A 22,271-nucleotide genomic window follows, 5' to 3' on the forward strand; every position below is an offset into this window, starting at 1 on the left:
AGGGCAGAATCTGTCGATACGTTAAAAAAGCTGCTAAAAACCCATTTGTTTCGTAAGCACTTATGTTTGTAATACTGTCTATATGGTACTGCATGTTTATATATTTTATCACTACTCTGTCATTGTGTTGTCGTTTTATTTCATTTTATTTATTGTACAGCACCTTGGGACATTTGTTTTGAAAGGCGCTTTATAAATAAAATGTACCTTACCGTACCTCCACAGGAAGTGTTCTACCTTACCTACACCCCTGAAGATATTGAGGGCCAAATGCATCTTGACACGGGAGACAAAGTCAGCTTCTACATGGAAACAAACAAGCAGTGAGTATTAACTCTTTTAATGCTGATGGCGTCTTTCACATGTTTTTTTCCCAATGGCACTCGCTGTCGTTGACGTGTTTTTATTTTCTCAGAATGGTCTCACATGGTTTGATTGAATACTTTATTAACCCATTTTGGGAGGGAACCCCTTTTGGTGTTAGCATTATGTTGTGCTTTAGCTATTGAAAAATAGCAGACCTACAAGCTCGTAGCGCGCCACGAGTGGCGCGCTACGAGCTTGTAGGTCTGCTATTTTTTTTAAATCGAAAAACGACTGACATAGAAACATGGCTTTTTCAGAAAACTGCCACAATCGCGTGATTGAATTTGTTCTTTTTTTGTTGCGTTGTTGTTGCAGTACCGGTGCAGTCAGTGCTCACAATATTCACCTGGTGAAGAAGAAGCAGATGAGGTGCCAGGGTGTGGTGTGTGCCACCAAGGTAAGGCTTAGCCCTGTCACTGTTAATCCTGACATTACACATTATGGTCAATATTCACCTGGTGAAGAAGAAGCAGATGAGGTGCCATGGTGTGGTGTGTGCCACCAAGGTAAGGCTGTCACTTTTAATCCTGACATTACACATTATGGTCAGCTGTAGCGGGAACCCCTTTTGGTGTTTTAAGCATTATGTTATACTTTAGCTAGTGAAAAATAGCAGATCTACAAGCTCATAGCGCGGCACAGCGCTACGAGCTTGTAGATTTGCTATTTTTTTTTAAATCGTGAAAATGTGGCGCAAATCTTTGAATACATATTCTTTCAGAGCGAACGTTTTTTTAACTCAAATCTTTGCTTCTGGGGGCGTCTCTGGAACAGCATATTTTCAGGTGGTGGTCGGCGGCCAATTACATATAATTTCTGGGATCCTTGACATGAAATAGTTTGAGAACCACCGATGTAGAAACGCAGGTTATTCAGAAAACTATCATGATTTAACCCATTCTGGACGGGAACCCCTTTTGGTGTTTTAACGAAGCATTATGTTATACTTTAGCTATTGAAAAATAGCAGATCTGCTATTTTAAAAAAATCGTAAAAATGCGGCACAAATCTTTGAATATATATTCTTTCAGAGCGAACGTTTTTTTTTTTTTTCGACGTCCTAAATGGGTCATGTGTTTGTGTTTCTTAGGAGGCCTTCGGGTTCATCGAGAGGGCTGACGTGGTTAAGGAGATCTTCTTTCACTACAGTGAATTCAAGGGCGATCTGGAGGCTCTGCAGGCAGGAGACGATGTGGAATTCACCATTAAAGACAGAAATGTAGGCATCTTCATGTACTCATTTAAAGGGGGAACAGGACAAGATTCAGCCACTAGATGTCACTCTTTCACAACACCTTTTCTTACATCAGATTCCACACCTGTGTATGGGGGGTGCGTTAGGTGTGTTCCCCCGTGGGAGGTGAGGGTTTGAGATAGGTTGTCGGACTAATGACTGGTCTAACCAATGACTAGTCTAAACCAAGTACTGTCTAAACTAAGTACTGCACCAGTGTATGGATCTATTAATTTATTTGTATTAATTTCAAAGATATTTTATATACCTTTTTTTTTGTGGTTTTAATCTGGCTTCTCCTTTTATAAATGATGGTTAGGTGGGTGATCACTTTAACCCATTTTGGGCGGGAACCCCTTTTGGTGTTTTTAACATTATGTTATGATTTAGCTATTGAAAAATAGCAGATCTACAAGCTCGTAGCGCGCCACCGAGTGGCGTGCTACGAGCTTGTAGGTCTGCTATCGTGAAAATGTTTATTTCAGAAAACTGAAGGATTTAGAATATTTTTTTTTTTAATTTTGAGGTCAGGCCTAAATGGGTGAACAGTGAGTAATTCCTAGAAATTACGTGGCTCAAACCTGGAAGAAATCCTCACAACAATGTCTACAAACAAGATTTGAACTATTCTTTTCTCATCCAAGGGTAAGGAAGTGGCCACTGACGTGAGGCTGCTGCCCCAGGGAACGGTCATCTTTGAGGACATCAGCATCGAGCAGTTTGAAGGCACCGTCGCCAAGGTCATCCCCAAAGTTCCCACCAAGAATCAGGTACGTGCAAAAATCATTCCCAAAATTATCAGTATATGTTTAGTGCCTTATCTCCACTTGGCGTGCTAGTTTGTTTAAAACATTTGAAAAATCTTGAAAGTAACTACTGATTTAGAAGGAGAATTTGTAGAATCGCCCTTGGGTCTTTAACACAATCAGCGCCGGGATTCCTTCAAAATAGAATCTCGGGGTGCCGGGAAGACATGGCTGCTTTTACTCTGTAAAGCCCCCCCCCCCCCCCCCCCCCCCCACCCTTCGGTTCCGGTAAAAAAGTCGGAGACATATTTTTGCTTGCTTACCTCGCTACGAATCCGATAATAATCGCTGATGGTCCCTCGCGTTCATATTTTTGAACGAGAGGCAGGTGAGAAGTCAGAAATGAAGAGCTTAGTATATCCATCAGATCAAAACCATGGAGAGCACCCTAGATTATATTAATATAATATATTATATTATTAGGAGATACGAGGCATTCTTTCTGCAGCGGTAAACTAGGAAGTGACCGGGACAAGGGGTGAACGAAGAGCCAAGCGTATGGTGGCCTTGGTGGAGGCCACCTAAAAAAAAAAGAAGAGAGAAAAATTCAGAATATTCTTCTCTCGTTTGATATCATTGAAGATGCACTAGGACGTGTACACACGTCAAAGCACCCTGTCGGTTGGATTGCTTATGACGTGTGGGCATGTCGGATGGACGGAACCTGTTAATGGGTTAATGTATTGTAAAGAGCCCTTTCTTAACTATATTAACCCTAGTGTCCCTATTTTGTGTCTCATTATAGGCACAATAGGCCTATCACACAGCCCCCTTTCCACGCCCCCTTCCGGTAGCTAGTGGTGTCATTTAACATTAGGCATTTACACTTTTTTTCTCTGGAGAAGTACATTTCCTAATGTTAAAATGTCAAAGACTGATAATAATATGAAGAAAACACAATGGTATAACAACTCAAATAAGTAGAATAAACCTTACCTTTACAAAACGGTAGTTTGTGGCTTGTGAAAATACCTCTTTTAACATTGAAGTCTATGGACCGCAGAAAAAATAACACCATTAGCTCCAAAAGGGGGCGTGGAAAGGGGGCGGGGAAATGCTGTGAGATAGGCCTATTGGCAAAAGCTGTGAGCTTAGGGTGTCAGTTGCTACGGCCGTGCTGCTAATTAGGGGGATATATTGATTGTTCTGAGGCACGGCCACATCATTCTATATAGATTGTTCTGAGGCACGGCCACATCATTCATCTGATTGTTCTGAGGCACGGCCACATCATTCTATTATCATTATATTGATTGTTCTGAGGCACGGCCACATCATTCTATTATCATTATATTGATTGTTCTGAGGAACGGCCACATCATTAGGGGGATATATTGATTGTTCTGAGGCACGGCCACATCATTAGGGGGATATATTGATTGTTCTGAGGCACGGCCACATCATTCATCATTGTTCTGAGGCACGGCCACATCATTCTGATTGATTGTTCTGAGGCACGGCCACATCATTCTCTAATTAGGGTAATATATTGATTGTTCTGAGGCACGGCCACATCATTGTTCTGAGGCACGGCCACATCATTGTTCTGAGGCACGGCCACATCATTGTTCTGAGGCACGGCCACATCATTGTTCTGAGGCACGGCCACATCATTGTTCTGAGGCACGGCCACATCATTCTGAGGCACGGCCACATCATTCTGAGGCACGGCCACATCATTCTGAGGCACGGCCACATCATTCTCAAACTGTCTCTTGTGACTGGCAGAACGACCCACTACCAGGCCGGATCACTGCCAGGATCGGCTTCGCTGACAAGGAGCTGCTGTTCGGGGAGAAGGACACAAAGTCCAAGGTGACCCTCCTGGAGGGAGACCACGTCCAGTTCAACATCTCCACCGACCGCAGAGACAAGCTGGAGAGAGCCACCAACATCGACATCCTCTCTGACACCTTCAACTTCACCAAGGAGGTCCGGGAAATGGTGAGGAAAAACCCTCGTTTTCATGGTGCATATGAAATGTGGTTTTCAAGTTTTAGCTGTAAATGTTTGAGCTTTTTTTGTTTTTTTTTACCTTTTTGAAACTAAATGAGCAGCCCTGCTTTAACCCATTTTGACCTGAGATCAGATTCTAAAAATGTCTTCTACATCCTGACAGTTTTCTGAAAAAGCTATGTTTCTATGTCAGTCGTTCTTCGATTTTTCAAAAATAGCAGACCTACAAGCTCGTAGCGCGCCACTCGGTGGCGCGCTATGAGCTTGTAGATCTGCTATTTTTCAATAGCTAAAGCATAACATAATGCTAACACCAAAAGGGGTTCCCGCCCAGAATGGGTTAAAAGTAAAATAAGTCGAAACTTAATACAAAGTAAAAACTAATAATGCAAAATAATGCTAATTCTTGGTTTGGCTTTGTGTGACTTGAAGGGATTTCTTGTTTTCTGCCTTCTAGGGTGTGATCGCTGCCATGCGTGACGGCTTTGGCTTCATCAAGTGCGTGGATCGGGATGCCAGGATGTTCTTTCACTTCAGCGAGGTCCTGGAAGACAGTCAGCTACACATCTCCGACGAAGTGGAGTTCACAGTCGTACCTGTAAGTCATACCTCCGCTCTTTTTCAGACATGCATAACTGTTACTTTGTTGTACAACGAATAAAGGCCTATTCATAGTCTGGATTTTCGGTGGTGAGGTGACCACCGCTCCGGTGGTGAGCTGACCACTGGAGCTGAAATAACGTTGAGCGGTGGTGAGTAAAAACAGAGAGAAGGGCTGGAGCGGTGGCGGTGGTTTGTTCTTCACGCGGCTTGTGACGTCATGTTGTAGTTCGGTGGTCACCTAACCACCGAAAATGTATGAGCCTTAAAGGACCACTTCACCACTTTTCAACCTATCTTCATATAATAGGTCCTCACTAATAATCATGATAAAATGGCACGATTTTTTTCTACTAAGTCTGTGTCTCATAGGAGGGCTGTGGGCAGTTTAGAAACCGTCCTCCAGTGACATCATCATTAGGCAGATTTTTAAACATGATTTTTTTTTTTACAAAAATGTTTAGATTTTCATTATCGTGAGAACGATGGCTTCCATTTTCGCATTGCAACTTTTCAGGACTAGAAAGCCTGCAGTTTCTATTAGCTTGTATTCCCCATCGATGATGGAGGACGGTTTCTGAACTGCCCGCAGCCCTCCTATGAGACACAGACAGAGTAGAACAAAATTGTGTCATTTTTTCATGATTATTAGTGAGGACCTATTATATGAAGATAGGTTGAAAAGTGGTGAAGTGGTCCTTTAACGATTCGCTCGCAACAGTCTCATTACAATGCGTTTTATAAACAACATTTTTGGAATATTTGCCCAAAAGAGGGGTTAAAATAGTGAAATTAACGTTCAGGACTTTACAAGTTTCTTTTTGTTTTACTCTGTGACTTAACTCTCTCTCTCTCTCCTAACCAGGACATGCTGTCCGCTCAGAGGAACCACGCAGTGTCTTAACCGTCTCTCTCTCTCTCTCTCCTAACCAGGACATGCTGTCTGCTCAGAGGAACCACCCAGTCTTAACCGTCTCTCTCTCTCTCTCTCTCTCTCTCTCTCCTAACCAGGACATGCTGTCCGCTCAGAGGAACCACGCAGTGTCTTAACCGTCTCTCTCTCTCTCTCCTAACCAGGACATGCTGTCCGCTCAGAGGAACCACGCAGTGTCTTAACCGTCTCTCTCTCTCTCTCTCCTAACCAGGACATGCTGTCTGCTCAGAGGAACCACCCAGTCTTAACCGTCTCTCTCTCTCCTAACCAGGACATGCTGTCCGCTCAGAGGAACCACGCAGTGTCTTAACCGTCTCTCTCTCTCCTAACCAGGACATGCTGTCTGCTCAGAGGAACCACGCAGTGACTTAACCGTCTCTCTCTCTCTCTCTCCTAACCAGGACATGCTGTCTGCTCAGAGGAACCACGCAGTGTCTTAACCGTCTCTCTCTCTCTCTCCTAACCAGGACATGCTGTCTGCTCAGAGGAACCACGCAGTGTCTTAACCGTCTCTCTCTCTCTCTCCTAACCAGGACATGCTGTCTGCTCAGAGGAACCACACAGTGTTAACCGTCTCTCTCTCTCTCTCTCTCTCTCTCTCTCCTAACCAGGACATGCTGTCTGCTCAGAGGAACCACACAGTGTTAACCGTCTCTCTCTCTCCTAACCAGGACATGCTGTCTGCTCAGAGGAACCACACAGTGTTAACCGTCTCTCTCTCTCTCTCTCCTAACCAGGACATGCTGTCTGCTCAGAGGAACCACACAGTGTTAACCGTCTCTCTCTCTCTCTCTCCTAACCAGGACATGCTGTCTGCTCAGAGGAACCACACAGTGTTAACCGTCTCTCTCTCTCTCTCTCCTAACCAGGACATGCTGTCTGCTCAGAGGAACCACACAGTGTTAACCGTCTCTCTCTCTCTCTCTCTCTCCTAACCAGGACATGCTGTCTGCTCAGAGGAACCACGCAGTGCGCATCAAGAAGTTGCCAAAGGGCACCGTGTCTTTTCACACGCAGTCGGAGCAGCGTTTTGCGGGTGTGGTGGAGAAGGAAGTGCCTCCATCTTCCCCCAAGGCCGGCAGTCCCACCAAGGGAAAGGAGAAGGTACGAGAGATGAGAGTCACTGAGTTAAACCCATGGCAATGTGCCCTGTGTGTCCTGTTCTCTCCCATCGTCTGGGCCGTAGTTTTTCAATAGCTAAAGGATAACATAATGCTTAGTTAAAACACCAAAAGGGGTTCCCGCCCAGAATGGGTTAAGTTGTCCGGCTTTAGTTTCTAATCCTTTTTGCTTTTTTCCTTCCACAAAACTCCACTTCATTAGAAAAAAAAAAAAAAGGTAGGATTCTGGGCTTCTGCATGATGCCTCCCCACTGAGATGAGTAAAATAACATAGAAAAGCATACATGTTGGTGCTCGGGTGGTGCAGGAGTAAAGTCCCTGTCCACCACCACAGAGGCTAGAGGCTTAATCCTCTGCGGTGCATCTGGCTTGGCGGGCGTCCATCCATACGGAACGGGGACCGCATGTAATTCCGACCGAGCATTAGTTAATTAGCGTCTGCTCCCGTGCTTGCGGTTATGGTTAGGTTAGGGGATGAGGTGGGTTGTCGTTTGTCGGACCAATGACTAGTTGGCCATATTCACGTGAGCGAGGGTGATCCTTGTTGCAGCACCAGCCACTCTACAGGTTGGTCAGCAGGGGTGTCGAGTTAAGTCATGATGAATAGTGTGTTCCTCTCCAGATGCTAGTACATCCTCCCATTCCTCAATATACCATCTAATCTCTAGGACCAACCAGACCAAACCAGTCTCAAGGCCAACCAGTAGGGGGCAGCAGTGACAAGACAACACATTGTGTTCGGGATTCAGAAATTGGCATTCAGAAATTGCCATACAAACTCAATTTGGGGGGCGGCAACATTTCTCAATTTCAACAAAAATGATCAACAATATTGGAAATCCTTTACTGAATATACTAACATTTAGTATAAATTAATTATTAGACCTAACCGCATCGTTTTTACTTGAGCAAGAATTGTCTGTTAGCTAGATTATGACTATCTATTATCATTCTAATGGCTCTTTTCTTGTCCCTCAAGGCTAAAGTTGTAGAAAAGGTCAGTTTTCTGGCCTGTGGCCAACTCATGTAGACTGTTTACTTACCCACATGGTTGATGGAATGGTCTTGGCATCGGCAATTAACATGAGCTACCTAGAATTAAATACTTTAATCCAACTTATTTCCTTTGCGGCTGTTTCACAGTTTGCCTCACACAGCCGCCTACTGCATTGAGTTGTTCGATGTGTGATGTGCTCTGATCATAGGGGTTGCATGGTTATGGCCGTAAAGACATTGAAACTATTCTTTGAATTTAGGTTTATGTATGACATATCAACTGTACTTAACAAACTTTTAATACATGAACTGCAGCTTCCTATTCTGGGGCGAACATTGTGCAAAAATGGTAGATCTATAAGCTTGCGTTGTGACACGTAAGCTTGTAGATCAGCTATTTTCGGAAAGTATGAAGGGAAAGTATGAATCCCTAGTCAACTAAGTATATAATATAGTAGTTAACTTTGACCTTCTGAAATTTTTCATAGAGCACCGAAGTCCTGACGTCAGTAGAGGACGTCAGTCCCCAGGTTCGTGTACTTTTTATTTGCATTGTAATCTCCATAGGGGGATTTTAGATCGCCTCATATAAGAACTGTTTTTTATATGAGGCCGATCACCCCAGCCTTTTCACTCCTTTGGATATGAAGCATCGACTGAAGGTGGAACTGTACAAATATACCCAAAGAGTAACAAAATAAGCGTTCGAAACGATTCAAACAACCCAGAGACTACATTTCCGGGTAGGCAGGGTGGCTGCATCTGCCCGTCGCACAACAGAAACCTAATGTTAATTACGACTGACTGACTGGACATCATTAACGACGCACAGCCACTCCCCTGACAGAAAGGCCGGGTGGTTGGTTTATTTTTCAAACACAGTTCTTATATGAAGCGACCTAAAATCGCCCTATGGCGATTTCACTGCAAATAAAAAAATACATGAACCTGTGTATAGGCGCCCTCTACTGAAAGTGACGTCAGACTTCGGTGCTCTATTGTTCAGGAAAGCATTTTCATGTGTCAGTGTTTCAGCGTTCACTCTAATCGGTAGCTGTTTGAAGTAAATCAGTTTGTTTGATTTGTTTTCACTCAAGAAGGCTTTGTTTGTGGGATGGGGATCATCGTAGAAGAAGCCATACTTAATTTTCTGTGTAGGAGCTTTTCAGTGGATGCATGAAGTAGATTTGATGTAGGGTTAGTATAACTATCAACTATAACTGTGTGTAGTGGTTGGAGAGGTGTTGTAGTCTCCCTTCTCTTCCATTGAGACATTTAGATCCTGGGAGTTGGGTAGGACAACTACTGATTGAGATGTAGTCCTGCCTGAAGATCACAGCCACATGTGGGAGACCCGATATTGAGTCCCTGGTGTCGAGAGAGCTTAAAACGTAAACGGATAAAAGCTTCTTTAGCCAATTAAGACCTGAGGCTGATCCTACAAATGCCTTCTAAATCAGTAGTTTGCACACTTTCAAGATTTTTCAAAAATGTTAAATAATAGCAGATGTACAAGGTCGTGACGCGTTGCAAGCTTTTATTTGTGCAATTTTTTTAATAGCCAATGCAAAAATCTAAAATGACACAGAGGCTTTCCTGGTGTTAATGGGCTAAGATAAACAAAGCTAATACTAAGGTTATTGCTAACCAATGAATGGTGTGCCACTGAACGTGTGCCTGTTCAGCCCAACCTTTCATCCCATGCACTACTTTTTAGACCAAATGGTCCACACAAATGAGTTGTGGATAACAACTACTTCAAGCACATCCTTTGCTAGTGTCACTGTGTACATGGTGTCATGGTGCTATTCCACTGCATGGTACAGACTCCACTTCACTGCAGAAAGGACCATCTTCAGTTTAGCTGGTCGTAATGTAGTACAGGAAATCTATGGAACTTGCTCAAATGTGATGATGTCAGCACATTTGAGCAAGTTGCTATGGCAAAATCTAGCCCAATGAGTGTTTTTGTGCAAAACGAATGCTTGGAATGGCTTCAGCATCATGAAAACCCCCTAGTTTGATATGTCACATGCTACTCAAAGCATAAGGAAATTTAGAAAATATTGCCTTATAATAGGATGTCAATGGTGGCCATACTGTACAGGCCATTTTCAACACTTTCCCCTCAGACAATTCCAGGCAACTTTTTTCTGTTGTTCAGGATATATTGAAGATGTCAAATTACATTATTACTGGACTAATGGTGACATCCATCCCTCTGTTTAGGAAAGTACGTCCTAATATAGTCTCTGCATTGGTTCCACAATGCAGTTGTTTTATCTTTGAGTTGTTTACACCCAGTTTTAGCCCTTCATGTGATCTAAAGAAAAGTAACCGTTGCAGATACACTCCACCATTTTTGCCCAGTGGAAATTGGAAAACCAGAAGGTTTTAGGCTGTACTATGCAGTGAAAAAGGCTCCATTAGTGATGGCTACTGATCTGTTGGTGCCTGTATTGGTGACGTGGTTTAATGCTGTACTGTCTTGTGTTGTGTCCTCTGAAGGAACCTGAGGAGGGAGTGATTGCATATGAAGACTGCGGAGTGAAAATGACGGTGACCTACCATGTCAAGGATCTGGAGGGATCCTATTACCCACAACCTGGAGATAAGGTATTTTAATATTTCCTCCACTTGTTAATATTTCCTCCACTGTTCTGTCTCACGTAAGTCTTAACCCATATAGGCCTGACCTCAACATTTAAAAAAAATCTTCTAAATCCTCCAAATATTTTCACGATTTTTCAAAAATAGCAGACCTACAAGCTCGTAGCGCGCCACTCGGTGGCGCGCTATGAGCTTGTAGATCTGCTATTTTTCAATAGCTAAATTATAACATAATGTTTAAAACACCAAAAGGGGTTCCCGCCCAAAATGGGTTAACACCTTAAGTGCTGTTCTGCTGGGTGCCAGACGTTTTTGAATAACCTCTCAGAAAGACTAGCGGATGTTTACTAGTTTGAACCGGAACTGAAAGTCGGCCTTCTCACAGCACTGTGAGATGACCAGTGTAACTGGGCGATCATATTTTTTGTCATAACTAAGTCAAATTAAGCTCTAATCAAGTGAATATCGCATTTTGAGCAGATTATGAGCCATAATGCATATAAAGACAGCTTGTGTGCGTGCACATGGGAGTTTTGGCCGTTTTTACGTCGTCCCTGTATGTAGCTAGCTAAAAATGCTACAAACATGACAAATCGATGCTAATTAATCGCCGAATGTGCTGGATTATTAAAAACAAAAAACCCACCTGAAATTTGATTGCTTTTGGCAACATAACTAATCATTCTAAATGTATTCGCATCTGAACATTTCACAAAGAATTGAGTGAAGTGACCGATATGTGACTTTGGTCAATGTGTCTGGCCACTAGGTGGAGTTTTCCATCAACGAGGTGAAGAGAACGGGCCAGCAGAGCGCTGTCAACATCAAGGTCCTCAACCGTCCGGTCAGCAACAACAGCAAGAAACTGCAGGGCTTTGTCGCCACGCTCAAGGACAACTTTGGCTTCATCGAGACGGCCAATCACGACCAAGAGATCTTCTTCCATTACAGGTAATTGTTCGTTCCAACACATTGCAGAGATTTTATTGCATACCATAAAAATTGGGGAATGTCATAAAATGTTCACGCAAGCGTTTTATACAATTGATGTCTTAGTATCTGTCACATAGGTCTGCTATAGCAGGGGTTCCCAAACTTTTTTGGACCAGGTACCCCTTTTGGGGTAGACATTTTTCCAGGTACCCCCTCATCTGAAGCGGCCGCAGAAACCTTTCAAGTGTCCTGAGTCTTTTTGTTGTTTCTGCAGCATGCGTCCTGCTGTTACTGTTTGGGGTCACGACAGGTTGACTGATGTTGTAGTTTTAGTAATCATGTCAGCTATTGGCCCAAAGCAAACATGGGAGAAACACAATGAACACAAAAAATATGTTTATTGCGCAACTTGGCAGAAATGACCACGTAGATAAACATAATTTTAATGTTAAAAAAAGTTTTAATTTATTTATTTTTTATTATTTTCTGGGAATTATTTCGGGTACCCCCTGGCTATGCGTCGCGTACCCCTAGGGGTCCGCGGACCCCACTTTGGGAAGGCACTGGGCAGAACTGTAGTCTCGGGTTTCCAGAAGGTGGCATACGCATTTATATTCAAGGTCTGCTCCGGGGACCCCAAGGAGACCTTGAGGGGTTTCCAGGGGGTCCATATAATTGATAGTTGGAGCCAAATGGACCCTTATGGGTCTGTGACTCTTGACCGGTACATTTGGTTCCATTTGCATACTCTGCCTTAAATTATCACTGGTACCCCCAAGCTACTCTGTAAAATACTCTTATTTAACCCATTTTGGGCGGGAACCCCTTTTGGTGTTAGCATTATGTTATGCTTTAGCTATTGAAAAATAGCAGATCTACAAGCTCGTAACACGCCACCGAGTGGCGCGCTACGAGCTTGTAGGTCTGCTATTTTTGTAAAATCGAAGAACGACTGACATAGAAAAGAAAACTGTCAGGATGTAGAAGACATTTTTAGAATCTGATCTCAGGTCAAAATGGGTTAAAAAATAATGGTCTCAAATGGGGCCAAATGCATGTCCAACTGGCGGCCCATGAAATGACGATCATACGCTTAAGGTTGAGTCTCTATAACTTGATCAAATGTCTCCCTTCTAGTGAGGTGTGTGGAGAGCTGGAGACCATGGAGCTGGGCGACACGGTGGAATACATCCTGTCCAAGGGGAAGGGGAACAAAGTCAGTGCTGAGAAAGTTACCAAAGTGGCAGCAGGTAGGATGGGCTTAAAGTCCTGGTGTTTGTGTATACGTTATGGAACTCACTACTCTGATCATGTGAAGTTACTTCTGTCTGTGCATGCTTAACGCATTTTGGGCGGGAACCCCTTTTGGTGTTTTAAGCATTATGTTATACTTTAGCTATTGGAAAAATAGCAGATCTACAAGCTCATAGCGCGGCACTCGGTGCCGCACTATGAACTTGTAGGTCTGCTATTTTTGAAAAATCGTGAAAATGTGCCTATATATATTGTTACAGAGCGGGTTTTTAACTCAAATCTTTGCTACTGGAAGGGTCCCTGGAACAACATATTTTCAGATGGGTGTCGGCGGGCCAATTACATATATTTTTGGGGGTCCTTGACATGAAAATGTTTGAGAACGACTGACATAGAAACATGGATTTTTCAAGAACTTTTTTACTTTTTTACAAAGACATTTGTAGAACCGTCCTCAGGTCTAAATGGCTTAAACATACCTGTGTTCCATGTTTTCTTGTGTTATTAGTGAATGGCGTCGGGGTCGGAGAGGACATCACAGCAACAGTGATACTAGGAAAAGTGGTCCGTCCTCTGCGCAGCGTGGACCCTTCCCAAACGGAGTACCAAGGACTGATTGAAGTTATAGAAGAAGGTGCGTCTCAGTTAACCTCTTTTATACTCTGTTGTATGATAGTATCATAAGACAAAGCATAGCAGCTCTACCAAGTTGGCAAGGGGTGCCAGGTTGAATGTGGTTATTGAACAAAAGTAACACGACACGGTAGAACCTAAATAATCCTGCTCACGCTCTCTCTCTCTCTCTCTCTCTCTCTCTCTCGGCTCATTCAGGTGGAGCTAAAGGCCCGAATTACCCATTTGGCATCATGGGCATGGCAAACAAGGTTGATTGTCTGCAGAAGGGAGAGATGGTCAAGTTCCAGCTATGTACCGTGGCTCAGACTGGACAGAAGATGGCTTGTAGTGTGGTGCCGCATCGTAGAGCCCTGGTGGAGTGTGTCAAAGACCAGGTAGTGTTCTCTTTTAAAGGGATGTATGTTTTTACAAAGGCATATCACTTAACCCATTTTGACCTGAGATCAGATTCTAAAATTGTCTTCTAAATCCTGACAGTTTTCTGAAAAAGCTATGTTTCTATGTCAGTCGTTCTTCGATTTTTCAAAAATAGCAGACCTACAAGCTCGTAGCGCGCCACTCGGTGGCGCGCTATGAGCTTGTAGATCTGCTATTTTTCAATAGCTAAAGCATAACATAATGCTTACACCAAAAGGGGTTCCCGCCCAAAATGGGTTAAACCAAGCCTCCTTCAAAGTTATGTGGTAAATGGTAAATGGTAAATGGTGCATTTATATAGCGCCTTTATCCAAGGCGCTTTACATAGATTGTGCATTACATTCACCCATTCACACACACATTCATACACCGATTGCGGCGGAAGCCATGCAAGGTACCAACCAGCACATCGGGAGCAATTTGGGGTTCAGTGTCTTGCCCAAGGACACTTCGACATGTAGACAGGAGGAGCCGGGATTCGAACCGCCGACCCATGGATCATTGGACGACCCGCTCTACCTCTTGAGCCACAGTCGCATTAGTAATGAACTGTGAATGACACTTTTGTTTTGTGCCATTCTCCCCCAGTTTGGTTTCATCACGTATGAAGTCGGCGAGAGCAAGAAGTTATTTTTCCATGTCAAAGAGGTGCAAGACGGACTGGAACTCCAGGCCGGGGATGAGGTGGAGTTCTCGGTCATCCTCAATCAACGCACAGGAAAGTGTAGTGCCTGCAACGTACGCAGAGTCTGGTAAGGACACCAGTTGGCAGAGTCTCCTCATTAACCACGGCATCCATATGTTGTGCAACCAAGTATATAATGGGGCTTAAGTTAATGGGGCTTAAGTTGTTAATGAAACTCCAACTTGCAAGTTTATTTATTTTCAGTCTAATCTGACCAAAGGATTTCTTGAAACCAGCCATGGTCTGTCAATTGGGGGGGGTGGGTCGCGACCGACGCAAAGATGTGATTCATCCAATATTTATTAATTTCATTGATAATTTAGGCTTATAAATCTGTAGTAGTAATTGCTTTAATTTCATTTTCACATATTCAAAAGTCGTCAATGTGTGCTTTTATTTTAACGTTGTGTGCCCTTTCAACATTTTCAAAATGGTGACCCAATGTTGTTTTTGACATTTTATTTATTTTTTTATAAAGTTTTTATTTTATTTTTTTTAAATAAATACGTCCACAGATGTCCTGGGCACCACATAGCGGTAATTCCCAGGACGTCTGTGGACGTCTTGGGCACAAAATGTGTTAAGATAATCTTTATTTCCACTTTTTCAAATTTCATAATAAAGGTATGTGGTCGCCCCCCCAAAACATTCAGAACCCCTTCATCTAACGTGTTGAACTACATAATTCTTTTGTTTTTCTCATCCGTATAGTGAAGGGCCTAAGCCGGTTGCAACTCCACGTCCCGATCGGCTGGTGAATCGACTCAAGAGCATCACGCTGGACGACGCCAGCGCCCCCCGCCTTGTCATTGTGAGGCAGCCCCGCGGTCCTGACAACTCAAAGGTACACCTTTTTGGCATTTGCCTCCTTTTTGTTCCAACAGCATTTAACCCATTTTGACCTGAGATCAGATTCTAAAAATGGTTAAATATGCGCGACTGTAAAGACGAAACGGAGTCCTCCCTTCGGGACAGGCCAGCAGAGTGGAGCTGTGTCTGTTTGGGTAGGGAGGTAGAGTCCTCCCTTCGGGACAGGCCAGCAGAGTGGTGCTGTGTCTGTTTGGGTAGGGAGGTAGAGTCCTCCCTTCGGGACAGGGCAGCAGAGTGGTGCTGTGTCTGTTTGGGTAGGGAGGTAGAGTCCTCCCTTCGGGACAGGCCAGCAGAGTGGTGCTGTGTCTGTTTGGGTAGGGAGGTAGAGTCCTCCCTTCGGGACAGGCCAGCAGAGTGGTGCTGTGTCTGTTTGGGTAGGGAGGTAGAGTCCTCCCTTCGGGACAGGCCAGCAGAGTGGTGCTGTGTCTGTTTGGGTAGGGAGGTAGAGTCCTCCCTTCGGGACAGGCCAGCAGAGTGGTGCTGTGTCTGTTTGGGTAGGGAGGTAGAGTCCTCCCTTCGGGACAGGCCAGCAGAGTGGTGCTGTGTCTGTTTGGGTAGGGAGGTAGAGAGATGTCCTCGGCTGTTTGTCTTCTACACTCAGTGACATGTAGGAGAGACTCAGTGTCAGAGGAGACATTACATTACACCAAGAAAAAAGAAAAAGACGAAACGGAAGTGGCGAGGAGGCTCCACTTCCGCTGTGTCCGGATACTCATGAGACTTGTTCTGTTGGCCCAAACTGTATGATGAAGCGTTTGGAAATCGCGGAGGCAACAGTCTGGTAACACGAGACTACTGTTTCAGTAGAACTAGCGGGAGAAATGCTATATGAACTCATTTCTTGTCACATTGCTCTCAGAAAACACTACATAGATTTTAGAAATGGAATTAATTGATTTCATAACATTAGCCTTAGTGCTAAGTTTGATAAACAAGTACACTGCAGCAGTTAGCTTTAACAGACTGCAGGGCGAAAGTTCCTGCCTCGGTAAAGTGTATCTTCCGCTGTGCAGCAGTTCTGTGTGCCACGCATGGGAGAGGTGGTGGAGTTAGCTGCTGTGGCCCACAGTTTGACGATTCTGCTTGTAGATGGACTATTTTTGGCAAGGACACATCTTTTAAATGATTTTAATGACTTTAATGGAGGGATAGACAGTAGGCTGACAGGAAATGGGGAGAGAGATGGGGGGGGGGGGGGGGTAAGTAAAGGCCATCGGGATCGGGATTCGAACCTGCGGCACACTGCCAGCCTGGATTACCAGCCAAGGTGCCTGGACCGCTGAGCCACACGGCAAGGACACATTTTACGATAAAGTATAAATCAAGCTGAAGTCAACTTAAGTTTTTAATTCTGTAAGTTGTTCTTTTTTGTGTGCAGGGCTTCAATGTGGAATGGAAGACTCGTCAACCTGGTGTCATCGACTGAACAACACAGACCGCCCCAACTCCAACTCATCCAGAGTAGGCGGACCTAGATTAAAAAGCGCTATCCCGAAAACATCCCGAAAATATTATATATATACATATTGAAATGTATTGAAATATATATATATATATATATTAAAAACACACCAACTGAAAGGGGATAAGGGTGTTTTGTTTTGCTTTGACACATACTTGTACACACAAACTCATACACAAAAATCATGCGCATACATAGAGTAATCAGCATGTGTTACCCATGTCCCTGTCCACATCTACGAAGGGAACCCTCTCATTCCATAGTTCCCAGCCTCCCATGTCTACTTCTGCACTAGAGTGTACATGGGGAAACTCTTCCGAGTGCGTGTGTGTGTGTGCTGTACCTAGAGTTGCTTAAAAGTATGTTAATGGGGGTATTTGTTTTGTTTTCTCGAGGGCCCTCTGGCGCTCCAAATCAAGAGTGACGGTTGTGACTGTCTTTGTCTCCCCATCTTCTTTGATTTCTCTGCTTTGTCTTGGAATTCTGCACCTGCAACCATTGTTTTGTTTTTGTTTTCCTGTTGGTGTGGGAGTGTGTTTGATGTTGGCATGTGTTTTGAGCCATCCCGCTCTTTGTTTTCTTTTCTTTTCTTTCTTCTCCCCCTTGTAGTTTTCTCCCTACTCAAGGAAACTTAAAATGGTGTCATTTGAGTTTCCACTACTGTATGCTTTCCTACAAAAACATATAAAGCAAAGCGAAGTTTCCCTCCATAAGGAGGATCATATTTCTCATAATGTGCGAGCTTAAACTGAAGCTACTTCTCTGCTCGGTTTTTTGAGCAGTTTTAAAATGCTTTATTCAAGAGCTGAAGTGAAAGCATGGTGTGTGTGCGTGTGTGTGTGTGTGTGTGCGTGCGTGTGTGTGTGTGTGTGCGCGCGTGTGTGTGATGTATGTGAATGTAGTTTATCAAATGGGGATTTACTTTTACCAATTAGTCCTTAGATGCCTTCTTGGTATTCACATGCTCATTTAAGCAAATTTTCCCAGGTGCAGAATTCCTTATGCCATCTTATATCTTAGCAGTTCTTTTATACATTTTTTTTCTTTGCACATATTTTTTCTTAATTGTTTTCTTTCTTTTCTTTTCTTTTTTCCATTGAAACTTGATCTGCTAATAATACATAAGATAAAAGTAAGAATAAGGTGCCTAAAAACTACAAGCAAAATAAAAAATATAAAAAAATTAGATGTATTCCTCTGAGACCCCCAGCCAACCGCCAAAATATTCAGAACAATCTTAGGGTGGCTTTTGTTTTTCTAGTAGAAATAATACTGGTATGCATCCCAAATACCTGTGGGTTGAAATATACTGTATGTAATGTGTGCTTTTTTCCTTAGTGAAAGATTCAAACATCAAAATAACAAAAACAAATTTAACTTAAAAAAAGGGGAATGGTAACGTATTAGGAAAAAAATAAATAAAGTACAAAAATACAAAAAAAAAAAAAAAAAACGAGGATCAGGATGTATTGTGCTCTGGAGACATTGGTGGGAGAGATGTTGTGCCTCTAGAGACATCAGTAAAGAGAGATGTTGTGCCTCTATGCACATCAGTAAAGAGAGATGTTGTGCCTCTATGCACATGAGTAAAGTTACAGTCAAAATTACTTTCAACTGTGGAGAACACTGGGTTCCTGAGGAGCCACATACAGAGGTTCTCCTATGTATGTACTTTTGTTAATGGTCTTGAATGAAACAAACATGAATTAAAGTTTTATGAAAACCATACATGTCTGTCTTTATTTCAATCACTTAATGTCAGTTTTTTATTTTATTTTTTAAATAACTTAAAAAATGCTAATGTTTAACCTTAATTATGTTTAACCATCTTGCATGTTGTCCTGCAATACATTGAGCGTGTAGATGGGCCACTTTCGCATTACAACAAAGTATAAAATGGGGCTTGAAGCTTGTGTAAATGATTAACTGGTCATCCTAACTCTTTAGTAAAAAGAAAAGTAGGCGACATTACTTTTACCCAAACCCATACAGGATCACATGGAAGTGATCAAATAAAGGCAGCCAAAACTGAAACACTGGACTCCTTCCTGAGATTTGCAACCCACCTCACCTGAAAATTCTATTCTGTTCATTATAGAGATGTGGGACCCCTGTTGCTGAATAAATTGGCAATAGCAATTAGCAATATCAAAATAGTTTTTATTTTATTTTTTATTTTTCTTAACCCATTTACGTGTGACGTCGAAATTTAAAAAAAATGTTTTCTAAATCATGACAGTTTTCTTACCTATGTGTCTATCAGTGGTGCTCAATATTTCATGTCAAGGACCCAAAAAACTATATGTAATTGGCCACCGACCCCATCTGAAAATATGTTGTTCCAGGAACCCCCCAGAAGCAAAGATTTGAGTTAAAAACGTTCACTCTGAATATATGTTCAATGATTTGAGGCACTTTTTCAAAAATAGCAGACCTACAAGCTCGTAGCGTGCCACTCGGTGGCGTGCTATGAGCTTGTAGATCTGCTATTTTTTGTAGAACTTTGATGTTTCATGACTACATCAGTGGCAACATGAGAAACAACTACAGAAGTAGTAAGTAGTAAAACACAAGTAGTAAAACACTTAATTTGATTAGAACTTCTGTTTTGCTATCTAAACCTGGGTACTGAGATATATGGTGAGCTCTGAGCGATGCATCACCTTGGCTTTAGTCTGGGCTGGACGGCGCTGTGCTTCAGACCAGCGTGTCCACCATTCCCTCAGCTCTGTTGGACCCGTGGGCCGGCGTGGCTTTATCACGCTGGGATGAACTAGAGCGTGAGGGAGACTTAAATCGTCTCTGGGTGGGAACTTCCTGTCCATATTTACATCGCTGGCAAGATGTGATCTCTGTTGGTTGAGGACTTTATTAGCAGTTAAACTCTCTGTGGCAGTGTTCGCTGAACTCTTCCTTGTAGTCGTATCTGGTCTCTCTTGCACTACATTTTGAACCCTATTCAATTCAAACCCTTGCATTTTGCTTTTGTACTCCTCCAACCTGGCTTTGCACTCCACAGCGTTACCCCTCATCTCCATGAACTGAACCTGCAAGTCGTTCCCGTAGTCCTCCTCCGCCTTTAGTTCGTTCTCCCAAAACAACAGCTGCTCTGTCTCCTCTTCGATAACTTTCTGTTGAGTAGTGTCCTCCTCGGCCTTCCTGGCCCTCTGTTTTTCCTCCAGCTCCCTGATTTGTCTGTCTGTCATCTTTATCTGAACCTGTAGCTCTTGCAAGCAAGAATGTTGCCGCCTAATGGTCTCTCTGAGTTTCCTTTTCTCCTCTTCGATGTCATTGCTGCTGCTTGAACGTGATGGCTCTTCACCTTTCATCATAGCTGTCCCCACAGCTGCAGATTCCTCACAATGTTTGCTTTCCCTGTGCTGATTCCTCATGCAGCAGGAGATCTGTTGATCCACATCAGAGAGGGATTGTCCACTCTTTTTCCCTTTCCCTTTGCTCGGCAAAGTGCTCGAGGCAGAGGTGTCACTGTGAACAGTGACGGACACGTCCATAGAGCTGCAGTTCTTGCTGCTGCTGCTGTCAGAGGTTGAATAATGAGCTCTGCCTTTCCCCAGGTTCTCCAGCCATCCCCAGGCCTCCTCCATCAGCGTCACAGATTTTCTTTTGGGCCTTTTCACGTCCTCTGGTGGCTGCTCGGCGTCCAGTCGCAGGCGGGACAGCGGTGGCAAGCTTTGACGATGCAGAGTCTGCAAACCGCCACCACGCCGCGTTCTAGCCACAGCGTCTTTCTTTCTCAGCGGTGGGCCAGGCTGGTATCTGCTGCTTTTCGGTTTGCTTGCTCCCTCAAGGTGATATGCCGTGTTGTGAAGGAGAGTGAGCTGGACCTCCCGTGACTGCACACCATATCTTTTCAGCGACTCCAGAATGTGTTCATTCGGGGCCATGCTCCTCTCAAAGTCTTTGAATTTCTCCCTCAGTATGTAACGGCCTGGCTGACCTGAACAGAATGTAAGACAGAAGTGGTCATCATCTTAGTTGAACATTTTAAATCCAGATTCTCCCCCTTTTTCAAACCACACAAATACATACCAAGGAATTGAGCCAGTGCAATGACCACCTCTTGACAGGTTGTGATGTCAGTAACACCACAGACCACACGTGGGAAGCCATCGACACACACCTTCACTTCCATCATAAACCTATGGAAGGGTATATGAGAGTCAGACTACACGTGGGAAGCCATCGACACACACCTTCACTTCCATCGTAAACCTATGGAAGGGGATGTGATAAGAAGGTTTGTACATTTTATGAATATTCTGATATTTATTTTAAACGTATATCCAAATAGAACTGAACTGTGCACACACGTCTTGGTCACATTTTGGGCTTAACGGCAGTTAGTCCATTTAGGCCTGACCTTGAAATTTAAAAGAAATCTAAATCCTCCAGTTTTCTGAAATAAATATTTTCAAGATTTTTCAAAAATAGCAGGTCTACAAGCTCGTAGTGCTATGAGCTTGTAGACCTGCTATTTTTCAATAGCTAAATTATAACAATGTTTAAAACACTAAAAGGGCCAAAATGGGTTAAAGCCAGTTTGTTGTCAACTTGGTAACTAATGTAATTAAATCAATTAAATGAACAGTTTAAACTTTAAACTAAAGCATGTCTCATAATTACAAGGCTTTTTTGGCCATCAAAAGATGAGAATATTAGCACGTCTTCATATGAACAAATTCAGTTGTTTTGCATAACGCATAGCCTATGAATAAAAGTTTTCAAAGACCTACCTTTTATGTTCAGAGTGTAGAGTGAACTGTCTGCTCAAACCCTCTGTTAAGCATGGACTGTCTGCTAGGAAGCAGTGGCACAGTGGAGCAATTAAGACTCATTTAAATTCCTGTATCTAGTTAGCCTCGGTCCCAGCCTTACTCGGTATCTACTGCTGGTGGATTGTGCATGGCTCCACCCCTGTTGACAGAGTACTCTAAAGGGACAACTTATGTGAAATTTTCTCTTTTTTGAGTGGTGCAAACCACTCCAACAACCAGCTTTGTTTGTATCCGTGTATGTGTGTACCTGTACGTGGGGCCCAAAAGAATGAGCATGGTTACTATGGTCACTGACATTACGTCAGACCACAGCTGATCAGGCTATATAAGACCTTGCACCACTCAGTTCACACGGGTGTGATTTTCTTCTCCACTAATAACGTAACTAGGATATGTGATCATCCAAAGAACATATAATTACAAAGAATTTTAAGAAACATACAAAGAACATTGGTGAATGAGGCTCGACGTTTATTTGCCACTTTATGAAAACATCCATATGGTTGGAGTCATGCAGATGTGTCAGTATTATCACTATTGTGTAGGCCTACAGTACTTTTGTGACAAACGGGGATTGGACAGAGCTGTTCTGCCC

At 43.2% G+C, this 22,271-nt stretch overlaps 2 protein-coding genes and 1 long non-coding RNA gene across 14 annotated transcripts in view; 1 reads left to right on the plus strand and 2 right to left on the minus strand.

Annotated features, from left to right (window-relative positions):
* The window catches only part of csde1 (cold shock domain containing E1, RNA-binding), a 32,730-nt gene extending 14,397 nt beyond the window's left edge, over positions 1-18,333 (plus strand). For 5 of the 12 annotated variants that reach the window (XM_079489638.1, XM_079489633.1, XM_079489642.1 and 2 more), the window contains 16 exons: positions 226-323; positions 673-763; positions 1,457-1,585; positions 2,245-2,370; positions 4,135-4,350; positions 4,820-4,960; positions 6,836-7,000; positions 8,502-8,543; positions 10,522-10,629; positions 11,393-11,574; positions 12,694-12,806; positions 13,319-13,444; positions 13,642-13,820; positions 14,452-14,615; positions 15,260-15,392; positions 16,797-18,333. In XM_079489638.1, coding sequence (XP_079345764.1) covers positions 226-323; positions 673-763; positions 1,457-1,585; positions 2,245-2,370; positions 4,135-4,350; positions 4,820-4,960; positions 6,836-7,000; positions 8,502-8,543; positions 10,522-10,629; positions 11,393-11,574; positions 12,694-12,806; positions 13,319-13,444; positions 13,642-13,820; positions 14,452-14,615; positions 15,260-15,392; positions 16,797-16,844 — 2,061 coding nt within the window. In that variant the 3' untranslated portion in view covers positions 16,845-18,333. The remainder of the gene's footprint in view (positions 1-225; positions 324-672; positions 764-1,456; positions 1,586-2,244; positions 2,371-4,134; positions 4,351-4,819; positions 4,961-6,835; positions 7,001-8,501; positions 8,544-10,521; positions 10,630-11,392; positions 11,575-12,693; positions 12,807-13,318; positions 13,445-13,641; positions 13,821-14,451; positions 14,616-15,259; positions 15,393-16,796) is intronic. The other 7 variants (XM_079489640.1, XM_079489637.1, XM_079489643.1 and 4 more) reach the window with 3 other exon arrangements.
* On the minus strand, positions 17,475-18,806 carry LOC306913300. Its single transcript, XR_013788506.1, has 2 exons — positions 18,453-18,806; positions 17,475-18,386 (listed from the first exon to the last, which is right to left on the minus strand). It is a non-coding gene; the product is annotated as an uncharacterized lncRNA (long non-coding RNA).
* A 689-nt stretch (positions 18,807-19,495) lies between these two features.
* rassf11 (Ras association domain family member 11) lies at positions 19,496-21,033 on the minus strand (the record flags this gene model as incomplete). The annotated part of the gene is made up of 2 exons (XM_079489784.1): positions 19,496-20,838; positions 20,931-21,033. 2 exons carry the CDS (start codon positions 21,031-21,033, stop codon positions 19,496-19,498), a joined length of 1,446 nt encoding a protein of 481 aa, XP_079345910.1.
* Between the last annotated feature and the right edge of the window lie 1,238 nt (positions 21,034-22,271).

Source organism: Electrona antarctica (genome assembly GCF_951216825.1).
Source record: "Electrona antarctica genome assembly, chromosome: 2".
NCBI lineage: Eukaryota > Metazoa > Chordata > Actinopteri > Myctophiformes > Myctophidae > Electrona > Electrona antarctica.